We start from the raw sequence: 25,832 nt of genomic DNA on the forward strand, positions 1-25,832 counted from the left end.
AATTAATTGATCATTAAAGCTTAAAAAGATTGTATTTGACGGAAAATTACAAAGCTCTGGGCTTTCTTTCATTAATGCTGTGTTTGAGATGGCAAGGAAAGAGGAGAAAAAGTAGGAAAGAAGACGTTCTTTGTGGTAGAAAATAGATTCTTGACAAAAATAAAACCTGCAATAAAATCCTTTAAAAATATCCAGGAAAGTAGTTTTCTTCCACTTCTGATCTGTTTTGTTATTTTTAACCAATGGTTGTTATTTTTCTTCCTCTCTGCCAATCAACATGCTAAATGTTGCAGAGAGGGAATCCTGTTTAAGAGCAAACAACATAAACTGGTGATTTCAAACAAGAACACAGAAAACAACGCATTTGCAAATAATACTCCTGCAAGTTTAATATCTTATGTTCAGAACAAAAAAGATCTACTGGTAGAACTACTTCACTCAGTTGCATAAGGTATAGAAAACGACACCTCTCCTTTGGCAGCATTTATATAATAAAATATATATATTTTTTATGATTATTCTCATTTCATATTCTATTTTTTTAATGGACAATGATTTGTGTTTTTCAAGTATTGTGAGACAAAATGATCAAAGACAACAGAATTTTAAAGAAATTAAACAAATTACATTAACGTGCGTGATAGACCTATATTATGCATTTGTCGTAGTTTTTAAATGAATTTCCTAAGATTAAATGATCTTTTCAGGATCTTGTAATGTAGCAAGAGGCACTGATGTTACTTTGAAAACTCAGTACTTTTTTCCCCCCCAAGTTCCAACTGTGCACAGGTATGGGGAATAACTAAAACTCTCCACAGATATAAACAAGAAAAACACGTCCACAACAGGCACTGAGTGAAACATGGCACTAGTACTTGCTCAGTGTAACATCAATTTATACATTTATTTCAGCTATGTTATTGTTCGTGACAGCAGGTGACGGCTTACTCTTCAGCCCCTCTGTGGCACACCTGGATGTTTCCATGAGGAGCAAACGTGGAACACAAAGAGCAAGGAGGATTGTTTTGTACTCTTTACGAAAGTTTTGGTTTAGTACTCCATAAATGATGGCATTGAGGCAGCTGTTGAAATATGCCATAAAGTAGCTTGTGACAAATAGCCACTCTGGTATGTTGGGTGCTACTTTTGCAGGGTTTATAGCTACAGCCAGGCCTATAAGGTTCAAGGGAGCCCAGCACACAGCAAACAACACAAACACCATGAACATAGTCAAGAAGTTCCTCACATCGCTGGATTTCAGTCTTGTCCTTTGCTCCGGTTTCACTCTATGTTTCACTTGAATCACCAGAACCCATATACGCATGTAACAATAGGACACCACAAGCAGTGGGATCAGGAAGTGGATGACCACCACTGAGATGGTGTAGTACGAGCTGACAGTCTGAGCGAAGGTGCAGGAGTAGACACGAGGGTCGTACTGCAGAGACCCGACAAAGAAGTTGGGCACTGTGGCGATGGCTGTGAGCAACCATGTGAGGCCCAGGTAGCAGCAGGTGTTCCTCAGGCTATAGAGACGGTCGTAGTGGAGGCTGTGGCAGATGTAGCAGTAACGGTTAATTGCAATGGCCGTGATGTTGAATATGGAGCCGATGACGCTCAGCCCCATGACAAAGCCGCTGGCCTGACAGTGTAGGTCTCCCATGGTCCAGTCATTGTGGAAGATAGCTGTTAGCACCAGGGGGTACGGGTAGAGAGCCACCACCAGGTCTGCTACAGACAAGCTCACCACAAAGATGTTGCCTGGAGACAAGACAGAGGTACGCAATAAATAAATCATGATTTTTTTTAACAAATTACTATTATGCTTATCACAATATTCTAATGATGCATTTTAGCTCTTCCTTTATCAGTATGGAAGGTTTTACAACAAATAACTTCAGCAATGTAAAAACGTTATAAAAAAGAATAGGGTGTTAATGTTTAGAAATTGGTGTCCTAAAAAATGGCAGAGAAATCTAAAATAATGTTGTGGCCATTAATGAATAATTACTCTTGTATCTAACTACTCCTCGTATCAGAAATGGTGGAGTTAAATTTAATGTCTTGTTCAGCTGACTGTTATCTGTCTTTAAGCATGTAATGCTCTTGCAAGTTTGATATCTTAGGTAATTCCATAACAAAAAAGTACTAATAGAAATACTTCACTCCATTGCATAATATATCAAAATGACGCCTCTCCTTTGGCAGCATTTATGTAATAAAATATATATTTTTATGATTATTCTAATTTCCTATTCTACTTTTTTAACAGACAAAGATTCTGATTTTTCAAGTAGTTTGTGCCACAATTATCAAAGTCAACAGAATAAAAAAAAACAACAACAACAAACAAATGATATGAACGGATGGACCTATATTATGCATTAATTGTAGTTTTTGAATAAATTCCTAAAATCAAATGATCTTTTAACAATCATGTAATGTAGCAAGAGGCACTGATGTTAGTTCAAAACTGACTTGGTCATTTGTTAATTATCTTAATGCACCCTCATGTTTTCAACAGGTTCAAGGTTAGAGTTAATCCAGCTATTTCATGCAAGATTGTTTTAACCCTTCAAAAAAAATCAGTTTTGTCTTTAAACTGATTTGAAGGAACCCGAATCATGTTCAAGAATAAAAAGTCTGACGAAAACTCTTAACCCTCAAATAAAAGAATAATCTGTTGGTATTTACAAAATCATCACAGAACCAGCAAGCATTACATAAACTTGAACTATAGAATGCCAGCATCTCAATAAGGTCAGTTTTACCAGAGAGTAGCATTAGATAAAACTCTCCTTGATTTGAAATCAACTATCAATCCTGACTGAAATTTGCAACTGCCCATATCATCAAACCAAATACCTTAAGACAAGTCAAGGCAAGTTCAATTTATATCGGAGATTTCAGTGGCAAGACAATTCAAAGTTCTTTACAGAAAAGTTCAGTGAAACTGAGACATGGCAAATAATTAAAGAGAATTAAAGATGAGGTGAGTGTTGGCCTAGTGGGTCAGAGCAGTGCGCCTTTGCTCTGAGAAATTTGCAAGTACCCACTGCACTCTGGGTCCCTGAGCAAGACCCTTAACACCACACTGCTCCCCGGGTGCCACACAATGGCAGCCCACTGCTCCCCAAGGGGATGGGTTAAATGTTAGATGCAGAGATTAATTTCTCCAATGTGAGATCAATAAAGTTCAATTATTATTATTATTATTATAACAAGCTAATCATTAAAAGAATAGATTTACATAAAAGAGATACAATTATTAAAATCATGGAGCAAAAGTTGCACTACAAATATAAACTAATGTTTAAATAGCTCATAGCCATTCTAAACAAATGTCCTCTTTAATTTCCATTCTATGGAACCAAGGGTTTCAGCACTCTTACTGTTTTCTGGGAATTTATTCCAGTTTACTGGAGCATAAGAACTAAATGTTCATCTCCACGTTAGGTTCCGCTCCTGGTTATATAAAGTAGATCAGAGCCAGAAGGTTATTGGTGCACTAAACCATCCAGTGATTTATAGATTTACAGAAGCATTGCATTGCTCTATAATACATTGAGGAAGTGTAATGATTTTAATGGTTGTTGTGCTTCACTTTAAGGTGGGGTGAAGGCGCAGGCAGCAGTGTTCTGGATCAGCAGCAGCTGTCTGGTTGACTTTTTAGGCAAACCCAAGAAGAAACTGTTGCGGTAATCAGTTCTACCAAAGATTAACAAATTACTTTTATTTTTCAAGGTCCTGCTGAGACATTACTCTTTTAATCCTAAAAATGTCCTTTAGGTGATAGAAGGCCAAGTTTTTTACTGTCTTTATGAGCCTCTGACGGTTCAGGTCAGGTTCTGGAGCCTGATTGATAATTTCTAACGTTTTAACTATAACTGTGTGCTGACTTTGAACGTACATCTTTTAGCCCAAAAACTATAATTTCAAGGTGTTTTGATTCAGCCGAAGAAAATTTGGGCGAATCAATGAGTTTATTTGTGCAACCAATTCCCCCCGCCACTTCAAGCATGGTGGCGGGAATGATGACAATCATCATCTAGATGGTTAAAACCTGGAAACTAACAGGATAATATCAATTTAACATCAGCGACGGCTTAGTGAGTGAGTTAATCAGGAGCGCATGAAGTCTTTGGACCAGCTCTGAACTTTTTAGAAAAAAAATTTAAAAGCATAAAATTATTATTTATTTATTTATTTTTTTTTTACTTTTTTGAAGGGGTTCCTCAATGTGTCTCTACTTTAACACCTGAATTAAACAGCTTTATTACCTCCTCTGTATGTACAGTCAAGTTTTCCATAGCCGTACCAACTATTTGAGTGAGGTATTCCAAAGCAGAGCCACTTTTAAAAAGTAAAGGACATCGCACCTAAATGACATGAATTAAAGGGACACAGATCTCATCAGCAGGTTTATTTTTGCTTGTCTGAGAAGATCAAACAGAACATTGTGACGACCCCTTTTATGGGTCGTCACAATGAATCGTGAGTCTCCACCTACTCCTACCGTCTGCATCTTTTTCTGAAGATTATAGATACGTATTTCAAACAAAAAGTATACATTCATATTGTAACTGGTTAAACTAGACCTGGGAAACCAACAACTCTCCCCAGGTTAATAGGACCAAACAAATATTAATACAAGAACTAGAAAACATTTCAGCAGCGTATTATATTTGTTGCTGCCTTTTGGCCTCAACTCGCTTGAAAAACAGATTTTTTACTTTTTTATGGTTGAATAAATGATAAAATGTTCTGCTACTTCTGAAAAACATTAAAATTATTTTTCAAAACATTTTTATTTATTTATTTTTTGTTTGTTTGTTGACTCGTATAATCTGGTCCCCTGACATCAACTCTATACATAATGTATAATGCAGCAGTGATCTAATAAAGAGATAACCATGTTAGAGCAGCGAACCGAAATGAAACAGCGCCTGACTTCGGAGGGAAGCGCGTAACAAACTATATGAGAGCAGCAGAACACAACTGTGTGATTAGTCTCCATCTTTTCATCTTGATGTCACACAATACATTTCTGAACCTTTTCTTGCTGGAGGAAAGACTGAATGTCCTGTAAAACAGCTAAAACAGACTGAGCTTAAGTCTTTTTCTTTGTTCTGCCTATGTTCGTGTAAATGGATTAATGTTATGTGTGTCACAAGCTCATTTTCATCTTTGTTTCATGCTTCTTTTCATGGTCATTACTGGTATTTTCTTTATTGGAATGGCCTGATTGTCTGTACTTTCAGCCCAAATTAAAACATTTCAGCATCCATTAAATGGATATTGATATTGCTATCTGACTTTAGCGATCCTCAGATTTTTTTCTGCATTAAACTCTAATCTGACATTGCTGTCAGGGACATTGTTGGCTTCAGCGAATGTGATGGTATTCTTTTGTTTGGGGATGTTGCAGTGTGTATTAATATATTTTTGGGTGTTAGGGATATTAAATTAGCCCTCTTGGACAATTATCTTTAAATGAATTTACCATTATCTTTAAAATAATAAGTCTAAAGGTTTACTGAAATCGAAAGCAGTGTATGCTTTTTAGACTACTTTTTTGATAGCCAAGATAAAAAGCAATTCCGACAGTGAAGTGAAAAGAAATATGTAAAAAATTTATATGAACAGCTCTGTCAGAGCAGATGAGCAATGAATAGTGCAATTTTTAAATCTTCATCCTAATTTAGAATTGGATTAAGTTCTGGAATTTAACATAAAAATGAGAAAGAAACATCCTTTTTCTAAACTTTATAACTGCTTTAAATCATTTTGATTTGCTTATAACCACCTAAAAATAAAAAGAGATATGCATCAAGCCCTATGAGGTTATTTTATTCATGCTTTTGCTCTCTCATTCCATCTTTCTTAGAATCATCCTTTTCCTGATGGTGTGCTGGAATTTTAACAAAGCAGCTCCACCATGACATTGCTAGACAGATATATCTGTATTATTTATTTCTCAAAGTTCAAATATGTTCACTTGAGCACTAGTTGTTCTCTCCCTCCTTCTTCTTTCTTTGTATTAATCAATTTCTTTCGCATCAGTTACCAAAAGGGTTTGTTGTGCAAGTGTGCAACTAATTTTTTGACATTCTAGATACAGAAGCAAATAATTTGTTTCAGATTTGATAAACTGCATTAATGGACTACAAACCTGTTCAGGTTGTACTCTGTTTCTTGCCCAAACATCTCTGGAAAGAGGTTGGACGAAACTACACATATATATATATATCTGGTAACATTTACTTGAGTACTTTTTAACAGAAAATAAGTATTTTTAGGAGTAGTTTTACTGCATAGTTCTATAAACTTTTATGTGGGTATTTTTAAGAATAATCCATACTCTCTCTTGCATTAAAATACTTAAGTAAAATAGCAACTCCAGCTATTGAGAGTAATTTAGCTGAATAAAGAGCAAATTGGTTTAGTTTCATATAAGCTTTGTTTTTCTAGTGTCTTTTTGTTTTATCTGCTGATTCTTGATTTGGAGGGCAAGTTGATAAAAGGTAAACAGTATTTATTATTTCTGGATGTTGTTTAACCTTAGCCTATGCTAGCATTTACATTGAATACAGATTGGTTTCATAGGATTTATGTAAAAAAATTATTATAATAAAGAAGAGTGAAATCTGAATGGTACAAAAAAATTTTGCTGCACCAATTTGTTATTTTGCATTTTGGCTATTGATTTGTAGCACGACTGCAAAATTGTAGCATTGATTTTAAATGTTTCTTAAAATAACAATGACTGATGTTTGATTTTGCATTGATGTCATTAGCTTATTAATCATTTATTCAATGTACCAAGGTCTATCAATTTATTGTTACATGCCTAGTTAATAAATCAGCTTTGTGCATGCTGTTAATGTCACATATGTTTTTATACGTGCAAACCTTATTGTATGGACTAATCCTCTACATGTAAACCAGTGCATTTTAGTAAAAAAAGGACTTTAAGACCCTATAGATATACAGTATTTCTTTTCTCAACATCTCAACTTGCGTTTCAACCAAAAAGCAAAAAAATAAAAACACAAAATCCTCTGGATTAGAGGCACGTTGGTATGTGGATTATGTTATATCAATAGTCTACCTACTGTGTATTGATGCCTGAATTACTTTCTCCTCTGTCTGTCCATGTGTATTGACAAAGGGTCATTAGTTGTAAACCAACATTCATAGATGGCTGTTTTAACCTCAGCTTATCTCATGGTTGATGAGTGATGATGGGGATTTCTCTCAGTTGACGTCCCGTGCTCATATCTAAAAGATGTTATGCTTCTTCCATAGCCAGAGGCTGAATTTCCACGCCTCTTTAACCAGTTCCTCAATGGTTCTCTGACACATTGCTACTGTGCATTCCATGTCATGATAGGGACAAAAAGTTAAGGCGTCAATAAGGCATCTAATTTCCACTTTAATAGGGTACCATATATAGGTTTCCTTTACCTCACTGACTCTGCAGCAAAGTCTGTGTACTTAGAGCAGGTCTGCTATTTGGACTCAATCATCTCCTTCCCTGAAAGTGGCACCAGCTCTGATTCACCAGCTTTGAATATATTTAGGTAACTGCGCTCTACACATCAATACGTTTGCACAAGCTTTAGCAAACCAGGAGTGAACTTAACTTGGTGAACTTTCTGTTATGTTTAGGTGAGAGATAAATTTGATGAAATGTGACCACAAACTCTGGGGGAGATACTTGTACAATAACTTAAAACAGAGGAACTATACAATCTCTCCAAACTGAACCAAAAGCAACTGGATAATGAAAAAAAAAAAATATGATATTATCTTGCAAAATGTTTTCTGTCTAAAACTCTTACCTAATTCTGACAAAACTAAGGGTAAAATCAGTGATGTAAACTTCAAGCTCAAGGAACATCAGTGTAAGATTGCAACATGTTTTTTGAGCAAAAATGGAAGACAACCACTGATGAACACAAATAAAAACCTGCACAGGTATTTGCCAAACTAAATGTTAAAAATATTAAAAAGCCAAAAAGCTTCTGGGAGAATGTTCTACGGACAACTGCCAAGATACATTGACTTAAACTTAGACTTACTTGCCTTCGACAACTTTTACTGTCATTTTGTATTTACTCTGTGTATACAAAATCAATATTTCATTTTGTACAGCTTTCATTCCATTTCCATTTCTTAAAATGCAACAATGATCAAATTTAAACAGTGTGGGAGAAAAAACATGGTGCAAAAAAAACTTGATATGGAAGTTCAGAGCATTAATATATATGGTGAAAATATGCAGTTATTTTGGTTCGGTGTTGTCAGTGTGATGCAGAATCTGTGACTTGATTGAGAGTTTTTTCAATAATTCAGCTGTTTGATGGCGGTGGGGGACAAACTGTTGCAGAATCTGCTGGCCCTGCATCAAATGACTCTTCCCAGAGGGCAGCAGGAAGAACAGTCCATGGTGGGGGTGTGAGGGGGTCATTGAAAATGACTGATCATTGACTGTATGTCCAAAGAGGGAAAAATGAAAACAACACTGTCCCTACCGTGAAACATGGAGGAGGCTCTGTTATATACAGGGTGTCTTGAATCTTAGCAGGGTTCAATGAAATCTCAAGACTTTTGGGGGATCCTAGAGAGAAATATGCTGCTCAGTGTCAGACAGCTTGGTCTCAGTTGCAGATCACGGGTCTTTAACAGGATAATAACCCAAAACACAAAGCTAAAGGTCACAAAAGAGTGGAAAACAATGGACTATTCTAAACTGGCCATCTATGAGCCCTAACATAAATACTGTTGAGCATCTTTTAAAGGAGGTGAAACATGTCTGGAGAAGGCAGCTTTAAAACCTGAAACAACTAACTTATTCATGAGGAGTGGGACAAAACGCCTGCAGAGAGGTATTTTTTCTGTTGCATGGTTGAAAAGCAATGTCCGCATTTTATTTGTTCGTTTTCATATATGTCTTTATTTCTTTTGTCAGATTAAATTTATTCCTGTGACCATTGTGGGGTTTTCTTTCATTAAACAAGGGATGCCAAAAGTTCTTTCCATGTGTGTATCTTCTTGGGGAGTGGAGGAACTAGGAATGTCTGGACTTTTCGGAGGGGTGATTATTCTCAGTAGGATTCTCTTGGCTTTGGAGCTCGCTTCATTTTCTCTTTTTTCCTGATGTTTTGTTCCTTTCACTCTTTGCTCCCTTTCAGTGAGGTGTGATACTCTCCTTTTTTCTGTCTCCCTTCTCTGTCACTTCAATTCTTCTCCTTTTCTTAGGTATTCCAGCTTTCTTCTAAGGTCTGCATCACAATGAGTCTCTGTTGTCCCTCGGCTTTTCTGGAGCAGATAATGGAATTCCATGATAACTATTTACTGATCAATCTTTTTGAAAACTGTATCTGTCAAATCATCAATTGATTTTAAATAAGAATTTATGGAGGAAACACAAACTGAGAAGTCTAATGTATTTTAAAGTACATTATCTTTTAAAATTATAAAAATTATAAATATGAATGAGGGTTATTGGGTAGACATGTTATGCTTTACCACTTTAATAGACCATTCTAATTTAAAATCCTCCTTCTCACATATAAAGCCTTCAATGGCCAAGCTCTATTCTAAATCAGAGATATGATTGTACCTCATGTTCCTAACAGAGCATTTTGCTCTCAATCTGCAGGTTTACTAGTGGTTCCTAGAATTTCCGAAAGTGGAAGATGATTCAGGTCTTTCAGTTATCAGGCTCATATGGAACCAATTATCAATTTTTGTCAGTGAGGCAGACACCCTTTCTACTTTTAAGGCTAGGCTTAAACTTTCCTTTTAGATTAAGCTTATAGTTAAATATAGAGTAATGTTTGCTTTTTTTCAAGCTTTTACAGCACTAGTGGTTCATTTTTATGGATAGTAGGCTGACAGGAAAGGGGGTGAGACATGCTGGAAATGACCACAGGCCAGATTCGATCTGCGTCGAGGACTAAGGGCTCCATACATGGGTTGTGTGTGTTAACCACTGCGCCACAAAAGCATGCCCTGTGATCTTTGCTTACTCACTGGGTCAGTAGAGAGGTAGGTGGAGTTATACTGTATAGCAATAACAGCCTGATCTGGCTGGGGAGAATTTCATTCCGGATAAACGTTTCTCCTTGGTTCTTCCTTATCCCTATTGTGGCTCTACCTCTCTTATACCTCATCCGAAATGCAGTCCTGAGCCATTTTCTGTATTTGTGCTGCTATATGTTTGGGCTGCTGGATCACATAGAGACCACTTCTGCAGTATTTGTTAAGTTCCACTCATAACTTCATGCTCTCTCTGCTTATTCCCATCATAGCAGCTTCATCTGGTCTGTTCCTGTTCGGCTGTAACTCCATCCTGGATTTAAAATATCAGCTGTGTTGCCTCCATCGACATCTCCATTTATAGATGCTGGATCTTGGCCTGTTTCCAGTGTAATCCAGTTTCTTTTGCTGTAATTAGAAGAATTAGCTTGGACCTTGTCTGCCTGGCTGTGTCTTTCCTGGGCGATGCTACTTGTGGAGCTAGTTAACAGTTAGCATTTGTATCTCTGCTTCTTTCAGTATGTCAGCCTATGTCTCTGTAGCTCACTCATAAGCACTTTTCATGGTGACTGGTAACCCTTTTGCTTTCATTCAAGATCCTACTGATTTGTTCTACTTGAAAGAAACCCTCGTCCTCTAGTACCACTGTCGTATCTGCTTTAGGTGTCCTCTTATTACCACATACCGCCTGGTTCTGCTGGAGGACTCTGCCTGTTAAAAGGGAGTTTTCCTCTCTACTTTCACTACACGCATGCTTGCTGTGAGGGATTTCTGAAGGAACATGTCAATGACTGGAGGCAATCAGCTGATTTTCCTTACAAATCTGCCAGCATGTCTCTGTAAAGTGCCTTAAGATGAAATGTGTTATGAAATATTTGTTTTCAATATAGTTGTGTTGTGAGTCATGTGTTTTCTACAGTAATCAAAATTTGATTTTGGAAAGAATGAAAAGGGGACATGGCTGTCGATTTTTTAAAAATCTAATCATTTTATATATAACCTTGTGTTTTATGGCAGAGGGGGGTTAAACATATTTGATAAGATTATTTAAAAAAATATCCTAACTTAACAGTATATATAGAACATTATAGCACTGGTGACTTAAAAAGGCATCACTGCTCATACACTCTGGTTAACTGTCAAAAACAGACTATGGAATTGGTAAAGATTTTCTACCGTTGTATCTGACATATTATATGTTACATAAACATAGCAACTACATTCTCCACAAACAAACTACAGTAGCAACTGCAGCTGTGAAACAAAACTGAACTGAAGTTTTAAGCAGAACTAAACCTAATGGCAAGGCATTCTCAGAAAGTTCTCAGAAATTTGCGCAAATACTCCAGTGCCAAGAGAAACGGCCAAGTGTGGGGGTGGATAGAGGGGGTTTGGCGCTATGCTTACTATAGGTAATAAAATAAGAACCTGAAAAACATTATTCCTCAATGCTCAGGCTTCCAACTCCTGACTTGTCATGGGTGCATGTGTCTAAGTGAGACTGTTACCGTTATATCCGAAGGAAGAGCTCTGACATAGATATTAATCCAGCTCTACTGTAACCAGCATGAAAATTTAACTTCAGCACCCACAGTCCAAACCAGAGAGGACCGTAATTAGACAGTTTTAGGGCAAATATTGCAGAATTAAAGAAGTTTACAAGAAAATATAAAGGTGTGCAGAGTAACATAGAGATAACACCCTGAAAAAACAATTTAGACTGTTTATTTCCATAAAAAAATGTTTGGGGTTTAGAATCTCTTTAAGAAAAATATAAAAATAACCATTAGACAGCTGTTCTCGTTCTCAATTATTTATTTCACCTGCCTTTTAATATTAATAATATTTTACAGTTAAATCCATCCATCCATCCATCCATCTTCCTCCGCTTATCCGGGGTCGGGTCGCGGGGGCAGCAGCTTAAGAAGGGAGGCCCAGACTTCCCTCTCCCCAGCCACTTCTTCCAAAATTTTTGGAATTTTACAGTTAAATTAGTTCATAAATTGCACTGACTATAGTATCATTCAACATATTAGTCAACTGTATGCCTATTTACTGCAGTTCACATCTAAAAGGAGGTGTTTAAGTTAGATTTAACTCTCCACATTACGATTAAAAAAAGTTATATAACTGTGTTTTATAATCCTCCAGAACTTTGTAAAAAAAAAAAAATTACAATATGTCTATATTTTCTTTCTACTTCAGAGTTATGTCCTAATTGCATTTGATTGTCACTTTAAATCCCAATATGGTCAATTAAGGTTTACAGTTAGAATGTCACATTAGTTGAAGGTGTTTAGGAGGTGTAACTATATTAAGATGCCACTGTACATACATTAAAAATTGTTGAATAATAAGTGATACTAATATTTGCAAACTATGTAAACATAGCTGTTTTTTTTACATGTTTTTACCTGTGAAATGTCCTCTATCTTTTACAAAATTTAAGCCTATTTCGGCCCTAAATTCAGTTAAGATATTTAATCCTCTTCAGTTGTTTACTCACTCTGTCTTTGTGAAGATAAAGATAAAAAAAAAAAAATTAACACGATTGCTTTTTGTTTTTTGATAAAAAAACAGTGATATGCTTCCCATGTTTCTTTACCCCCTTACAACTGATAGGAACTTTAGTCAAATGGATTTTCAATAAACCTAAAGATACACTAAAACGAAAATTTATAACAATAATAACAAAAAAAAATTATTTTTAAGCAACACTGTTTAAAAAAAACTGCTTTAAATTCTCACATGAAACTGGATCTTTTCCTATTTATCTAAAAGTGACAACTTTACAGTATAGCTGTTCTTAATAGAAAAAAATCTACCAATAATCGCTATATCCGTTGAGAATAACCTAAACACAGTGGCGGCCGGCCCATAGGGGGCGCTGGGGCACCGCCCTCCCTGATAAGAAGAGAGAAACGTAAAATATATTTTTAGAAATTAACTCATAAATGTCTGTTTTACTCTCTAGACTGTGTAACTATAAGCAAAACAAATTATATAAACTACATTTCCCTATCTACTGTCCTTAATTTGTGGATTTCCACAGACAGACTCCTACCGTCTCTGTTCTGGGGGCTGTGATCAGACAGCCCCACATTTGCAGAGAATCTGTCAATCATGTACTATTGCTAGGTGAATTTAATGGCCAATCAGCGTCTCGGAACTTTATGGTATTGGGGCGCTGAAAATACTGCGCTTTTACAGGCTTCTCTTCTGAACCCAAGCGCAGGTGCAGACAATTAGAGGGAAGATGGCGAATGTAACGAGCGAGATGCAGCTTCCACCAAATTCGGTGAGATCCTTATTTATCTACCCGTTTGCCAGAAGAACATCCCTGTTGTATGATATGAACATTTCATTTCATGGTTATTGTGACTGTGACGAATCCACCTCGTCGCTTAAAACAACCTCTCTAACTTTGCGCGCCACACACACATTCCTGTTATACTGTGTTTGTGAGGACCAATACACTCGCGCTGAGACCAGTAGCTCTATTAACTTAAAACACACAAGCTGTCCTGGTTACCTGCTGGCGTATTGAGGGTGCACACTTAATATTTCAGTGGGGTTAGCCGTGTGTGTGTGTGTGTGTGTGTGTGTGTGTGTGTGTGTGTGTGTGTGTGTGTGTGTGTGTGTGTGTGTGTGTGTGTGTGTGTGTGTGTGTGTGTGTGTGTGTGGGTATGTGGGGGGTGTGGGTGTGTACGTGTTTATGCTATGGGGACTTGTCATCTTCAGTCTGGCTGCGTCTTTGCTGGGTTCAAACCCACTTTGGTGTAATTGAATAAGTCAATGAATCTGTGTAAAAGAATTAAGTTGTAAAAATTATTTGTTTTTGTACATCAATTGTTTGTGGAGGTAATATATGGACAAAACTGATTAATGAGAAGAAATCAGAAATAAGAGAGCCTGAGGTGAGGGGCTTAAACTATTTAATGAGGGCTGTGGGAAGAAAAGCGGCAATTTTTTTTTCTGTTTCTTTGTTACATTGCTGGTAACTGGAGGGAGGCTGAGGCCCAGAGTATCTTGTATATGTTTAGTTTCTTTTGCACCCTGTTTTGAGTTTTTGAGCTCAATAAATCACCAACACCGGTAACCCGACTGAGACTGGATTCTTGGAGGCCAAAGAACCCCGTCACAGTGACCCAAATCATCACTGTTACTGTTATTATATAGTAAATTAAATCATTACTGTTAAATTGTATGTATTGTCCAATTGTTTATTTGAATTCTTATTCCGGGTTAGTTGGAGACATACACTAGGCTATATCAGCCCCACCAAAAATATTTTTCACCAGCCGCCACTGCCTAAACATATAGCAGTACAACAAGGTGGGTCCTTTACTAAATACGAAACAAATTACAAGTTAGGAATGGATTTGGTAAAAGTGCATTCTAGAAAGCGTCTGTTCATTCAAGGTGAAGCTCATTATGAAATAAAACATGTACATATACAGATAAAAGATTTAACACCTATGAATACAGTCTTATAATTAACAATATTCATGAAATAATCTAAAAAGCAAAGGAAAATTTGATCAGATAGTGCCTGTCATATTCATTACAACGAATTTATTTCCCAATGCAACAATACACGTGCAAAAATATTATTTTTGTAAATTATGTATGCAGAGTTATAATTAAGTTAGTAATGTTGGAGAGACTTTGTGCACATGGAGTCATTCAGACAGCTGAAATAACAGCACCTATTGACAGATATGATGGGAGTCGATTTAAAACACATGTGGAGGATTAGTTTGTGGAAAATACAGCTTGTTACACAACCTGCACCTCAGGGACAACAAGGCTGATTATAATTTACCTTCCTTAAACCACTTTATTCAAGAAAAACAGCAATTTATTGGTAGGTGCCTTTTAGTCTTTATCGTGTAAATAAAAATGGGATGTTTATCGTGCATTTTTTCCAGCAACTTGAGTAGCCAGTGACTACAAATTTTCAGTTCCCTAAAAGCCGTCTCTGAAGTGTACTGAGATAAAAATAGAAGCATTTGTTCCTCATCCTCGAGTCAGCTCAGTGGGCAAATCTGTCAGATTCCATTTGTGATGCTGGCAGCACTCGCCGTGTGCATTTGTCACCGTGCAGAGGTTTGATTCCTCACTGACTTGATGCAGCCCAATGCTATCATGCTTGCCTGCTGCACAGGGTATGCTCCAGCTTTACAGCTCTCTTCAGCCAAACCTTTCTCCAGCACTTATCATCAGGAGAGTGAGGTAAGAGCTAAAACGCTGCTGAGAGGATCGCTGTGCAGCAGGCAGATGACTGACTTTGTTTTTTCTGGCATTCATTATTAAAACATTGGACACACCATTACCTCCCTGTGTGTGTGTAATTAGCCAACTTGGCTGGAATGATGCTCATCATGCCCAGAGCTGCAGCATTCACGCAAATAGTTGTTTTAGAATCAAAACAGTTACTGACAAACTTGTTCTCACACCTGCATACGAGGAGAGGGTCGTGCCCGCTGACCTCCTCTAGAGCTATAATTATCAAGTGTGAGTCGCACGCAGCTTGGCCTGAATGCTGATTTGGTACAGTCCAGCACAGACCAGGGACAGCTGACACGGAGACTTTAACTTCTCTGATACAACTCTGTAATTTTTTCATTTTACAATGGGCTGCACCCGCACAAAAACTGTCAGCCAAGTGAAATACACCATCAGATCAACTGACTCTTGCTTTTAGTGTCTCCTGGGAGCTGAAGGGGCACCCAGCCCACTTCCTAAGCATACTCTCTTTTTTTGTTAATAAAAGCAATAGTTCTTCCACCATTCAGGGCAAAACTATTCATATATTGTTTTCTTTTTTATATGTATTCAGTATAATGGAGCCACAATTCTTATTCATCTTATTTAAATAACATGTGACAGACCAACAAAAACATGTAGCATATATGTTTAAAGTGGAACAATATTAAGAAAGAGTTTTCAATTGATTTATCACAAAAGAACTGAAGTATGGTGAGTGTTTTGTTTTTACCCTCTTGTATTCCGATAATCCTTAAAAAAAATATAGTTTAACTACTGGCTTTCAAAGGCCCCATAAATCTTGAATGGAATGTGTCATTTAATCGAGGAATAAATCAGGTGTGAAGGGCGTAGGGAGAAACGCATCAGACCGGTTAAGGATAAAGCTGTGAAGAAGTTTTAAACAAAGTCAAGAAATTGAACAATATTCCACTATTTAGACATGACAGTGGATGACTACTTGAAATGACAAGCCAGTCAAGGAGATTATAGCAGCTCTAGAGAGGCAAGAAGGGCTGAAGTGAGCCACAACTCAGGAGGGTTATTTTTTCCCACAGGGGAATCTTAATCATGCACTCTAGCCACCTGTCCTTCAGTGGCAGAAATTGTTTAACAGTGCAGAAGAATTTCTGTTTGCAACCTGCAATGTGTAAAATGACACAGCGAAAGTGGGCAAAGGCGTTCCGGTCAGATAAAATTGATTATTTCCATGCAGGCAAAAAAAAAAGACAAACAGGGGTCAGAAAACTAAAATTGGAAATCCCTCTGAAGACACCAAGCAAACTGTGGGTGTGTCCAAATTCTAAGGCTGTGTGCTTTGAAGGCACGATTTCAGGGCCTATTACTTTAAAAACCTAAAATATTGTCCAAATTTGAAGGCTTCTTTGAATGTGGCCCAAAATAGAAATTTAACAATGGAGAACTTAACTCTGCATTTAACCTATCCCCCTGGGGAGCAGTGGGCTCCCATTGTGCGGCGCCCGGGGAGCAGTAGGGAGTTACAGGTCTTGCTCAGAGACCCAGAGTACCGGGTTTGGGGATTGAACCAGTTACTTGCAACCTTCTCAGAGCACAAGCACACTGCTCTAACTACTAGGCCGACACAAATGCAGCTTTCTTTTCCTAGATTGGCAGAATTAGTCTGACCCCACAAAGGGGATTTTTCAGGCTGAGGGAGCAAAGGAGGATGACATTTTCCTTAGTGTGTCCTTTCTGCTGCTTCCTTATTCAGAGTTTGCCACAGCAAGTCATTATGAGTGGCTCATCAGACTTGGAAAAGTTTTCACCTCAGAAGTCCTTACTGTCACAACCTAGATTCAAACCCAGGTCCCCAGCCTGATAGTCAAACACTTAACCTGCTACACCATGGGGATTCCACAAAACATATCCTTAATTCTAAATTGAGTGCTGGACTTTATGACGATGAATCTCACTGTTCTCAACAAATACTTTCTACACAAATTATATTTTTTGAACCCTCATCTTGCTGGAGGGGAAGGAGCCTAAGTTTTAGTTTGAGGTTCTCTACACACAGCTTGGGCTATGAAACCCAGCTCCTTGAGAGAGGCTGGACTCTTTTCTGCTCATGAGTGGACAACAGGGTAAGGCAGAGTGCTGGGGTAGGTCTACTTGTCTCACCCTAGCTAAGTCCTAGGTTGAATTCACCAAAGTGACTGAGAGGGTCACATCCCTGCACCATTGGCAACGGGGGAGGTCTCTGACTGTTTTCTTGGCCTCCAACCCATGTGTTGGTATAGGGTCCCAAGCCTTCCTGGTGGGGATCTAGATAATGCCTCTCTTGCGGATTACATTATTTTGCTGGGAAGACTTCAACACCCACGTGGAAAATGCCAGTGACAACTGCAGATGCATGATCTGGAGGGAAGGACCATCAGCCCTGAACAAGAGTGGTATTTCATTATTGTACTTACGTGCAATTCATAGATTGTCGATATCAAACACCATATTAAAGCATAAGGATATCCATCAGTGCTCTCGTCACCAGGAGACCCTACACTTGAGGTGACCTCCAGTCACATGACTAAGACCCCTGTTGTTGATTTCAATATTCTCAAAGAGGAGGAAGCCGGACACAGTCAGCGGGCCTTAAAGAGTAGTGTGGATCTACTGGGAATGTCTTATGGAGCCAGGGACGTATTAAACTCCCTGCTCTGGAAAAGCTTCTCACAGATTCTGAGGGAGGCTGGCAGTGGTCTTTAGCTCTATTATCACCCTATAGCCCTACTGTCTGCAATGTCTGTTGGGCTGCAACCCATGAACCTGTTGATGAACTTCACAGTAAGGGACACTCAATCTACAGAATTCTGGCCTGGAAGGATTCTACAGAGGATTCGCCCTTTAAAGGAGTTCTGACAAACTGTCCGGCACCTCCTGAGTGGGAGGCAGTGCTTCGCTAACACTGTTTTTAGAGAAGGCTGGGGGTCTGTTAATCTAGATCTGGAGATTTGGGGGTGGTTGAGGAATAATTGGAAGATTTTGGATCCTGGACTTAATCATCCCCTAGGCTGAACTCATCAAGGTGGTCAAGAAAACTCAATGTTCGCAAGCCCCAGGGGGAGGATGAGACCTACCCTGAGTACCTTGTGTCTCTGCTTGTGTTGGGCTCTTGTGGTTCTAACATTGCCAAGCTTCTTTGGTGGTTGGGGACAGCCGCCCTAGCCCAACAGACTGGGGTGGCAGTTCCTCTTTACAAAAAGGGGGAACAGAGGTTGTTTTTCATCTCCAGGGGGATTACACTTCTCAACCTCCTCAGAAAGGCATATGCCAGGGTGATGGGATAGGCCACATGTTTTGTGGACCTCTTCAAAAAAAAAAATAAATAAATAAAAACATCCCATACTGTACCTTTATTGCTGCACTTTAGTTTTAGCATGTGAAAAAGTCTGTGTGTGAATAGTTGTGCACCATAAAATACACCATCTGGTCATTTTAATTGTCTAGAAAATAGCTAGTAAATCAAAATACTTGTTTTTATCGAACAGTAGGAGAACACCGGTGTTTATTCCGTTTAAGAAAAGTGGAGATAAGATTGATAGAATCAGAAGAATGAGACAAAGAGAAATGCTGACAGCAAAGCAGGTTTTCTCTCTCATCACTTCCATGGCTGTTCCCAATCCCACGTGCACCTTAGGGGTGTTTGTTGCTGTGTCCCGCCCACCGTCTGTGTCCCATCACTCTGACTGCTCTTGCTGGAAATGTGACACACTGTATTATGCTTTGATTCACACAGCTAAATTTAAACATCTTTGAAGGAAAGACAAATTCACAAAAACAAAAAAGATTATGAAAGGGAAAAATGTGTGGGAGTGTACGCATTGCTTGAATCTTTCTGTCATCAATACATGGCTTAATCTCAGATTAGATTACATTCTCTTCAGTCAAGTTGAGATGAATAGGCGAGAACAACCTCCCAGCAAGGACATTAGAGCTGATGAGACGCTGGTGGTGACTGAACTGAGTTGTGAAAGGGAGCCGGAAGATTTGGAGAATTTTAAGATTAAACTGACGTGAGTTCCCTTTAGGAGGCACAGCCTGCAAAAAGCCCGGCCAAAGAAAATCACTGTCATCACTGGAGCCCAACAAGAAAACACAATCAAACAAAAACTAAACAATGGAAAATATTCCATAATGTAAATGATGAGCCTCATCCAGAAGAAAATGGAGAATATAATACAGATTTTCTTAGATAATCCTAATCTGATAGGATTAAAATATGACAAAATGCCTGCCAGGATTTTGTTGTCGGGGAAGAAGAAGACATGTTAAACGTAGTGTGCAAAGTGATATTCCCCATGGATCTGTGCTGTCAATTTAAATTGGCTTCTGGTCTGACTCACTAAGTCCACTGACTCAATTAACCCTCCCTCTGGACTTTTTTTTCCTTTTTCTTTTTTTTTTTCAGGAGGTTGGAGGAAGGAGCTCATGACTCTAGAGAGATGCAGGGATGTAATGCATGATTTCACAAAATTCAGCTTCATCCCCAAAGTTACATGCCCCAAGACCCACAACTCTCAACGCGGTAGCAAAAACTAAACACACACATGCACAGATAGAGAAAAAGGCACTGGCTCTTGGATTAAATTCTCCTTTTCCATCTGCTCCCTCCATCCTTTTCTCTCCTGCATTCTGAGAGTGTATTTTTAGTATGGCTAACCCCATAGGGAAACTCTAGTATTAACATCCCATTGGCAGTCCTACAGAGCCCCATTAAAAAACTCAGAGGATGCTGTGTATTCACGCGATGGAACCCGATCTACCAATCCTTGTTTGTGCACTGATATAGTTTCTATCAGGATGTACCAGCAGCTGTAGAGAATGGGTGCGTGCACATGTTCATATTTGGGGTGGTTGAAGACAGAGGGATGCAGCATGTTAAAGGGAAGCCAAGCGGAACGGTCCTGCTGCTGCTGAGTGTGTGTGTGTGCCGGGAAGCAAAAAACCAGCTGCCTTAGTAATGTGTATTACAAAGAGGAAGAACAGAGGTAAATATTTTCAGCTTTTTGAGCCAACACAACAAAAGCAATTAAAATGAACAAATAAACAAGTCCGACTGTTGCTCTCATGTTTTGTAAATAATGATCTATATCCTATGTTGACTGAAAGACCTCCTGTGTCTTCTAATGTGCCCCACAAAGCAGCCATCCATCACAGAGATGGGGTTTTTATGGCGGACAGCTGTTTGGAGCTATTCAGCTGTGTCCGTTTGAAAGCCTCATTCAATTAAACTTTCATACAATGGGAGCTAAAAACCGTTATAAATAGCTTGATGAGAACAGAACGGAGAGTGTTTACAGCAGTAACATTTTCAGACACTTAAGGACACTATGTGAGAAAAATAAATAGAGAATCAAGAGGCTTTGCTGGAGTTATGGGGTTATCATTCATACAAGCTAACTATTCACCCCTGTACTCGCACTAATTAGAGCGGAGGGAAATGCTGAGGTCTGCAATTACCGCAGTGTCCACAGTCAACCAGCGTAAGGCCATTCACCCCTCGCCTATTGTCAGAACCCTGCCAACTATGTCATTTCTGCAAACCATAAAATCAAATTACTCTTTTGGAGACTTCTAAACTTCAAACTGAAAGGATCTTTGCTGAATTAATCAGATGCTTTACGTAATGTATTTGAAATTTCAATTAGAGGCTCATTATTCCGAAACACTGTCTGACCTAATCCAGCAGCCTCGTTAACATGCTCTCGTTAGCATTACTTTGGGTTTATTGAGTTTTCTGCTCCTGCCTGAGCGAAGGCTTCCCTAATTTTACTGCACATCTTAACGGACTTTCTCAGTGCATCCACTGTAGCTGCACTTATAGTTGCGCTTGTCTTTTCCTGTAGTCCTTTTTTTTGTAGCTTTATTTTTTAATTCACATTTAGGTATTTTGATCAGACATATTTCTCAGGGCTCCTTAGAAATGTTTCAAATTAAAATGTGCAGGTCCTGTTGACCATGGTATCTTCCATTTGAAGACTGCTACAGATAAAACTGCTGAGACAATTCCAAATGTTTTTGGTCTCCAACTACATAAAATGCATAACATTTTGAATGTTGCATAAGTTTTGCTTTTATAAAAAGGTGCACGTCCCTACAAATGAACAATAACTAGACCTTTGAAAATAATCTAAGCTGAAAGTTGGAACTTTGGGGTTGGATTACAATTACTGCTATAAGAAGTTATGTTACTGGTGGCTTGGACAGAGCACCGTATGCGTTCCCTGATTAGTAGATCTTGTGAAAGTATCTGATCCTGTTGTCACCAAATTACTTCTGCGTGAGTACAGGAATATTGAGTTTTTTTCATGGCTCTGAAACAATTTGAACAATTATTGGACAAGTAGGCTCACGTTTTTAATTTTTTTTTTCTCCCTCTCTCCTTTTCTAAAGCAATTAAATAAAGATCATTTAGTAAAAACAAATTAACAGATTATATAACCTTCACATCTGCTGTCACTGTAGCAGAGTACATCTGTATTTAGAATGCAATTCTGTTTTTAAAAGCTTGAACAGTGTAAAGTTGGCTTTAAATGCTAAGAAAACTACATTAACGGACACTTCAAAAAAATTACATTTGAAAACATGTTTTTCAATTAAAAAAATAAAAGATGTATTACATCACATGCTAATTTCCCACCAAAGAGCAAGTTGAAGCCACCCTTCTGTTGTTACATACCTCAGCTTTAAGAGCCCTTGGTTCTGTGTATCATGTTTGTTTAATATTAATTTCAAATTTTAACTCTCTAACTCATTAATGGTATGTACAGGTGCTGGTCATAAAATTAGAATATCATGAAAAATAGATTGATTTCAGTAATTCCATTTAAAAAGTGAAACTTGTATATTATATTCATACATTACATACAAACTCATATATTTCAGATGTTTATTTTGTTTAATTTTGATGATTACAAATGACAACAAATGAAAATCTCAAATTCATCATATCAGAAAATTAGAATATTGTGAAAAGGTTCAAAATTGATGGCCCCTGGTGCCACACTCTAATCAGCTAATTAACTCAAACCACCTGCAAAAGCCTTTAAATGGTCTTTCAGTCTAGTTCTATAGGCTACACAATCATGGGGAAGACTGCTGACTTGACAGTTGTCCAAAAGACGACCATCGACACCTTGCACAAGGAGGGCAAGACACAAAAGGTCATCGCTAAAGAGGCTGGCTGTTCACAGAGCTCAGTGTCCAAGCACATTAATAGAGAGGCGAAGGGAAGGAAAAGATGTGGTCGAAAAAAGTGTACAAGCAAGAGAGATAACCGCACCCTGGAGAGGATTGTGAAACAAAACCCATTCAAAAATGTGGGGGAGATTCACAAAGAGTGGACTGCAGCTGGAGTGAGTGCTTCAAGAACCACCACACACAGACGTATGAAAGACATGGGTTTCTGCTGTCGCATTCCTTGTGTCAAGCCACTCTTGAACCACAGACAGCGTCAGAAGCGTCTTGCCTGGGCTAAAGAGAAACAGGACTGGACTGCTGGTGAGTGGTCCAAAGTCATGTTCTCTGATGAAAGTAAATTTTGCATTTCCTTTGGAAATCAAGGTCCCAGAGTCTGGAGGAAAAGAAGAGAGGCACTTCATCCACGTTGCTTGAAGTCCAGTGTAAAGTTTCCACAGTCAGTGATGGTTTGGGGTGCCATGTCATCTGCTGGTGTTGGTCCATTGTGTTTTCTGAGGTCCAGGGTCAACGCAGCCACATACCAGGAAGTTTTAGAGCACTTCATGCTTCCTGCAGCTGACCAACTTTTTGGAGATGCAGATTTCATTTTCCAACAGGACTTGGCACCTGCACACAGTGCCAAAGCTACCAGTACCTGGTTGAAGGACCATGGTATCCCTGTTCTTAATTGGCCAGCAAACTCTCCTGACCTTAACCCCATAGAAAATCTATGGGGTATTGTGAAGAAGAAGATGCAATACACCAGACCCAACAATTCAGAAGAGCTAAAAGCCACTATTAGAGCAACCTGGGCTATCATAACACCTGAGCAGTGCCACAGACTGATCGACTCCATGCCACGCCGCATTGCTGCAGTAATACAGGCCAAAGGAGGCCCAACTAAATACTGAGTGCTGTACATGCTCATACTTTTCATGTTCATACTTTTCAGTTGGCCAACATTTCTATAAATCCTTTGTTTTTATTGGTCTTCAGTAATATTCTAATTTTCTGATATGATGAATTTGAGATTTTCATTTGTTGTCATTTGTAATCATCAAAATTAAACAAAATAAACATCTGAAATATATGAGTTTGTATGTAATGTATGAATATAATATACAAGTTTCACTTTTTAAATGGAATTACTGAAATCAATCTACTTTTTCATGATATTCTAATTTTATGACCAGCACCTGTATCTACATCTGTAGAACCTAGATCTGGGATGTTTTTATTCATAAAGCTCTGCTGAGTAAACTCCCAGTATACCTAAGTAACCTACTTTCTGCTCCAGTAGCTACAACTTGCGTGCCTCCAAATGACTGCTTTTGAATTTTCCGAGGACTTTTAAATATTTATCATTTTCCTACTAATGTTGTTCAAATAATTCACAACGAGATGCTGATCTCTAAGCATACATATCCATTATATGAATGAGGTAACAAACAAAAAATCATTTCTTTTTATGGAAGGTTATTTATTAATTTTTATTTTGCTTGTTTATAGTATTTACATTACTCAAATTAAAGGCTGTATTTTTCTACTGTGGGAAGTTTCTAATATGATAAAATACTACTGCAATAAAGTAATATATTAGGTCTGTTACTGGTTCCAATAATCTTTCTTTTTTTTTTTAATAAACCTGCATTTTACAGAGGTACATTATATATATATTTGTTAACTGCTGGATTTGTGATGGCATTTGCTTTTGATCTGTCTCTAGTTTCAGCCACAAAGGATGAAAAAATCACTAAAACAAAACAGAGTCTTTAACTGGGAGGGATCAGTTTTGTCTGGATGGCATTTACTACAGCTTGTCAATCTAAATCTCTGATCACTTTCCTTTCCTCAACTGGATTGGATTGATTTCAAGAATGAAAACGAGACACCTTGTGTAATGGAATGGTTGAAAATTTCATTAAAGCAATGTAAATAATATGGTGAGGCCTGTTCAAAGAACATTACATCAGCAAATGAGATAATAAGCTTAGGTGGGAGATGTACCTCCAAAGGAGTTTAAAAATCTTTAAAAATCAGTTCCGTTAAATCAGTACAGTTAAACTTTTCAATAGTAAACAAAAAAAAAATTATGTTTTTCCCTTTTCATGAAAAAAGTGTTAAAGCTTTTGAGTTTTCAGTTTTTTATTAACTTAAACATAATTTAAAAAGGAAACACAATAAATGAATATTCATCCAATGAAATGTAACAAAATATAACAAATGTTAATAAACCACCAAAATCAGAAACGGCCTCTTTAGTCTTGTGAATCTATGAACTCCAAAAATAACCTTGAACATGCAACTTAGGAGTTCAGGAGAGGACAATTTGGGAAGATACATTTTCTTCCGATTGCTTATAAGGTCTCCTTCTGCTTCTCTGTTCTCACTAAGATCTAAAAAAGAGATTGTGAATGAATAAAAAATAACAAGGAAAGAAACAGCGCTGTTGTTTTTCCAGCATAAATAAGCACCTTTATACTGCCTGGAAAACAAAACATCATCTATTCCATTGGAGATATTTTTAACTGAATTGCAAGAAAGGGTAATAAATGAGGCACTGAGTATTGGACAAGTCCAGTCAGAGCATCACAGATGTAGCGGAAGGGGAGAAGATAGAAGTTTGATTTAAGACATGTTCAGAGACGCCATGGGAGCTATAGACAGAATGGCAGTGCCTCTCACCTTGGCTGCTCATGGGACACTGCAGGTCATGATATAAGGAGGAGTGTGATTTATCTGGGCCGCAGAAACCAAGAGTACAGTAGCCATGCAGCCAGAGGGAGGAGAGTGTAATTATAGACAGATATGAAGGCTGGCATGCAATGCTGCAGAAAGTGCCTCATAGAGACTGGAGGCTGATTGTTAAGCAAGGGGGTCACAGGATACATGTTGGATTACATCATATGTAGAATGAATGAATGAAACAAGGTGAGCGGGTTTGACCTCATCTGTTCATGTTTAATTAACAATCCTGTTGATAAAGATCAGAAAAAGTCTGACTTAATAAACACCCCAAAATGAAGTTGTGTAGTTTCTGTCTGACAGGGAATTTACAGATTTATTCTACCATTCATCCACTTCCCCCTTTTTTGTTTTATGTTTGACCCTATATATAATTATTTATAATGACTTTGCCCCTCACCTGCATTCCTGAGCTTTTTGTTCCTATACACGGACAGGATAACCAGCACGTTCCCGAGGATGTCCACCACGATGGTGAAGATCAGCACGCTGGCCAGCGCAGTGGACACCCCGCCGGAGGAAGCGCTGAGCTCGCAGCCGCTCTCATTCCGCGGGCAGTCCGAAGCGTTCACATCTTT

The 25,832-nt window shown here is 38.1% G+C and overlaps 1 protein-coding gene across 1 annotated transcript; it reads right to left on the reverse strand.

Moving 5' to 3' along the window:
* Nucleotides 1–203: 203 nt before the first annotated feature.
* On the reverse strand, nucleotides 204–25,829 carry mtnr1c (melatonin receptor 1C; the record flags this gene model as incomplete). The annotated part of the gene is made up of 2 exons (XM_038306542.1): nucleotides 204–1,761; nucleotides 25,655–25,829. Coding segments are annotated over 2 exons (1,041 nt in total), but the record flags the coding sequence as incomplete, so codon positions are not given.
* Nucleotides 25,830–25,832: the final 3 nt, after the last annotated feature.

The sequence above is a fragment of the Cyprinodon tularosa genome, unplaced genomic scaffold (assembly GCF_016077235.1).
Source record: "Cyprinodon tularosa strain WSP-4 unplaced genomic scaffold, ASM1607723v1 ctg584, whole genome shotgun sequence".
Taxonomy (NCBI): Eukaryota; Metazoa; Chordata; class Actinopteri; order Cyprinodontiformes; family Cyprinodontidae; genus Cyprinodon; species Cyprinodon tularosa.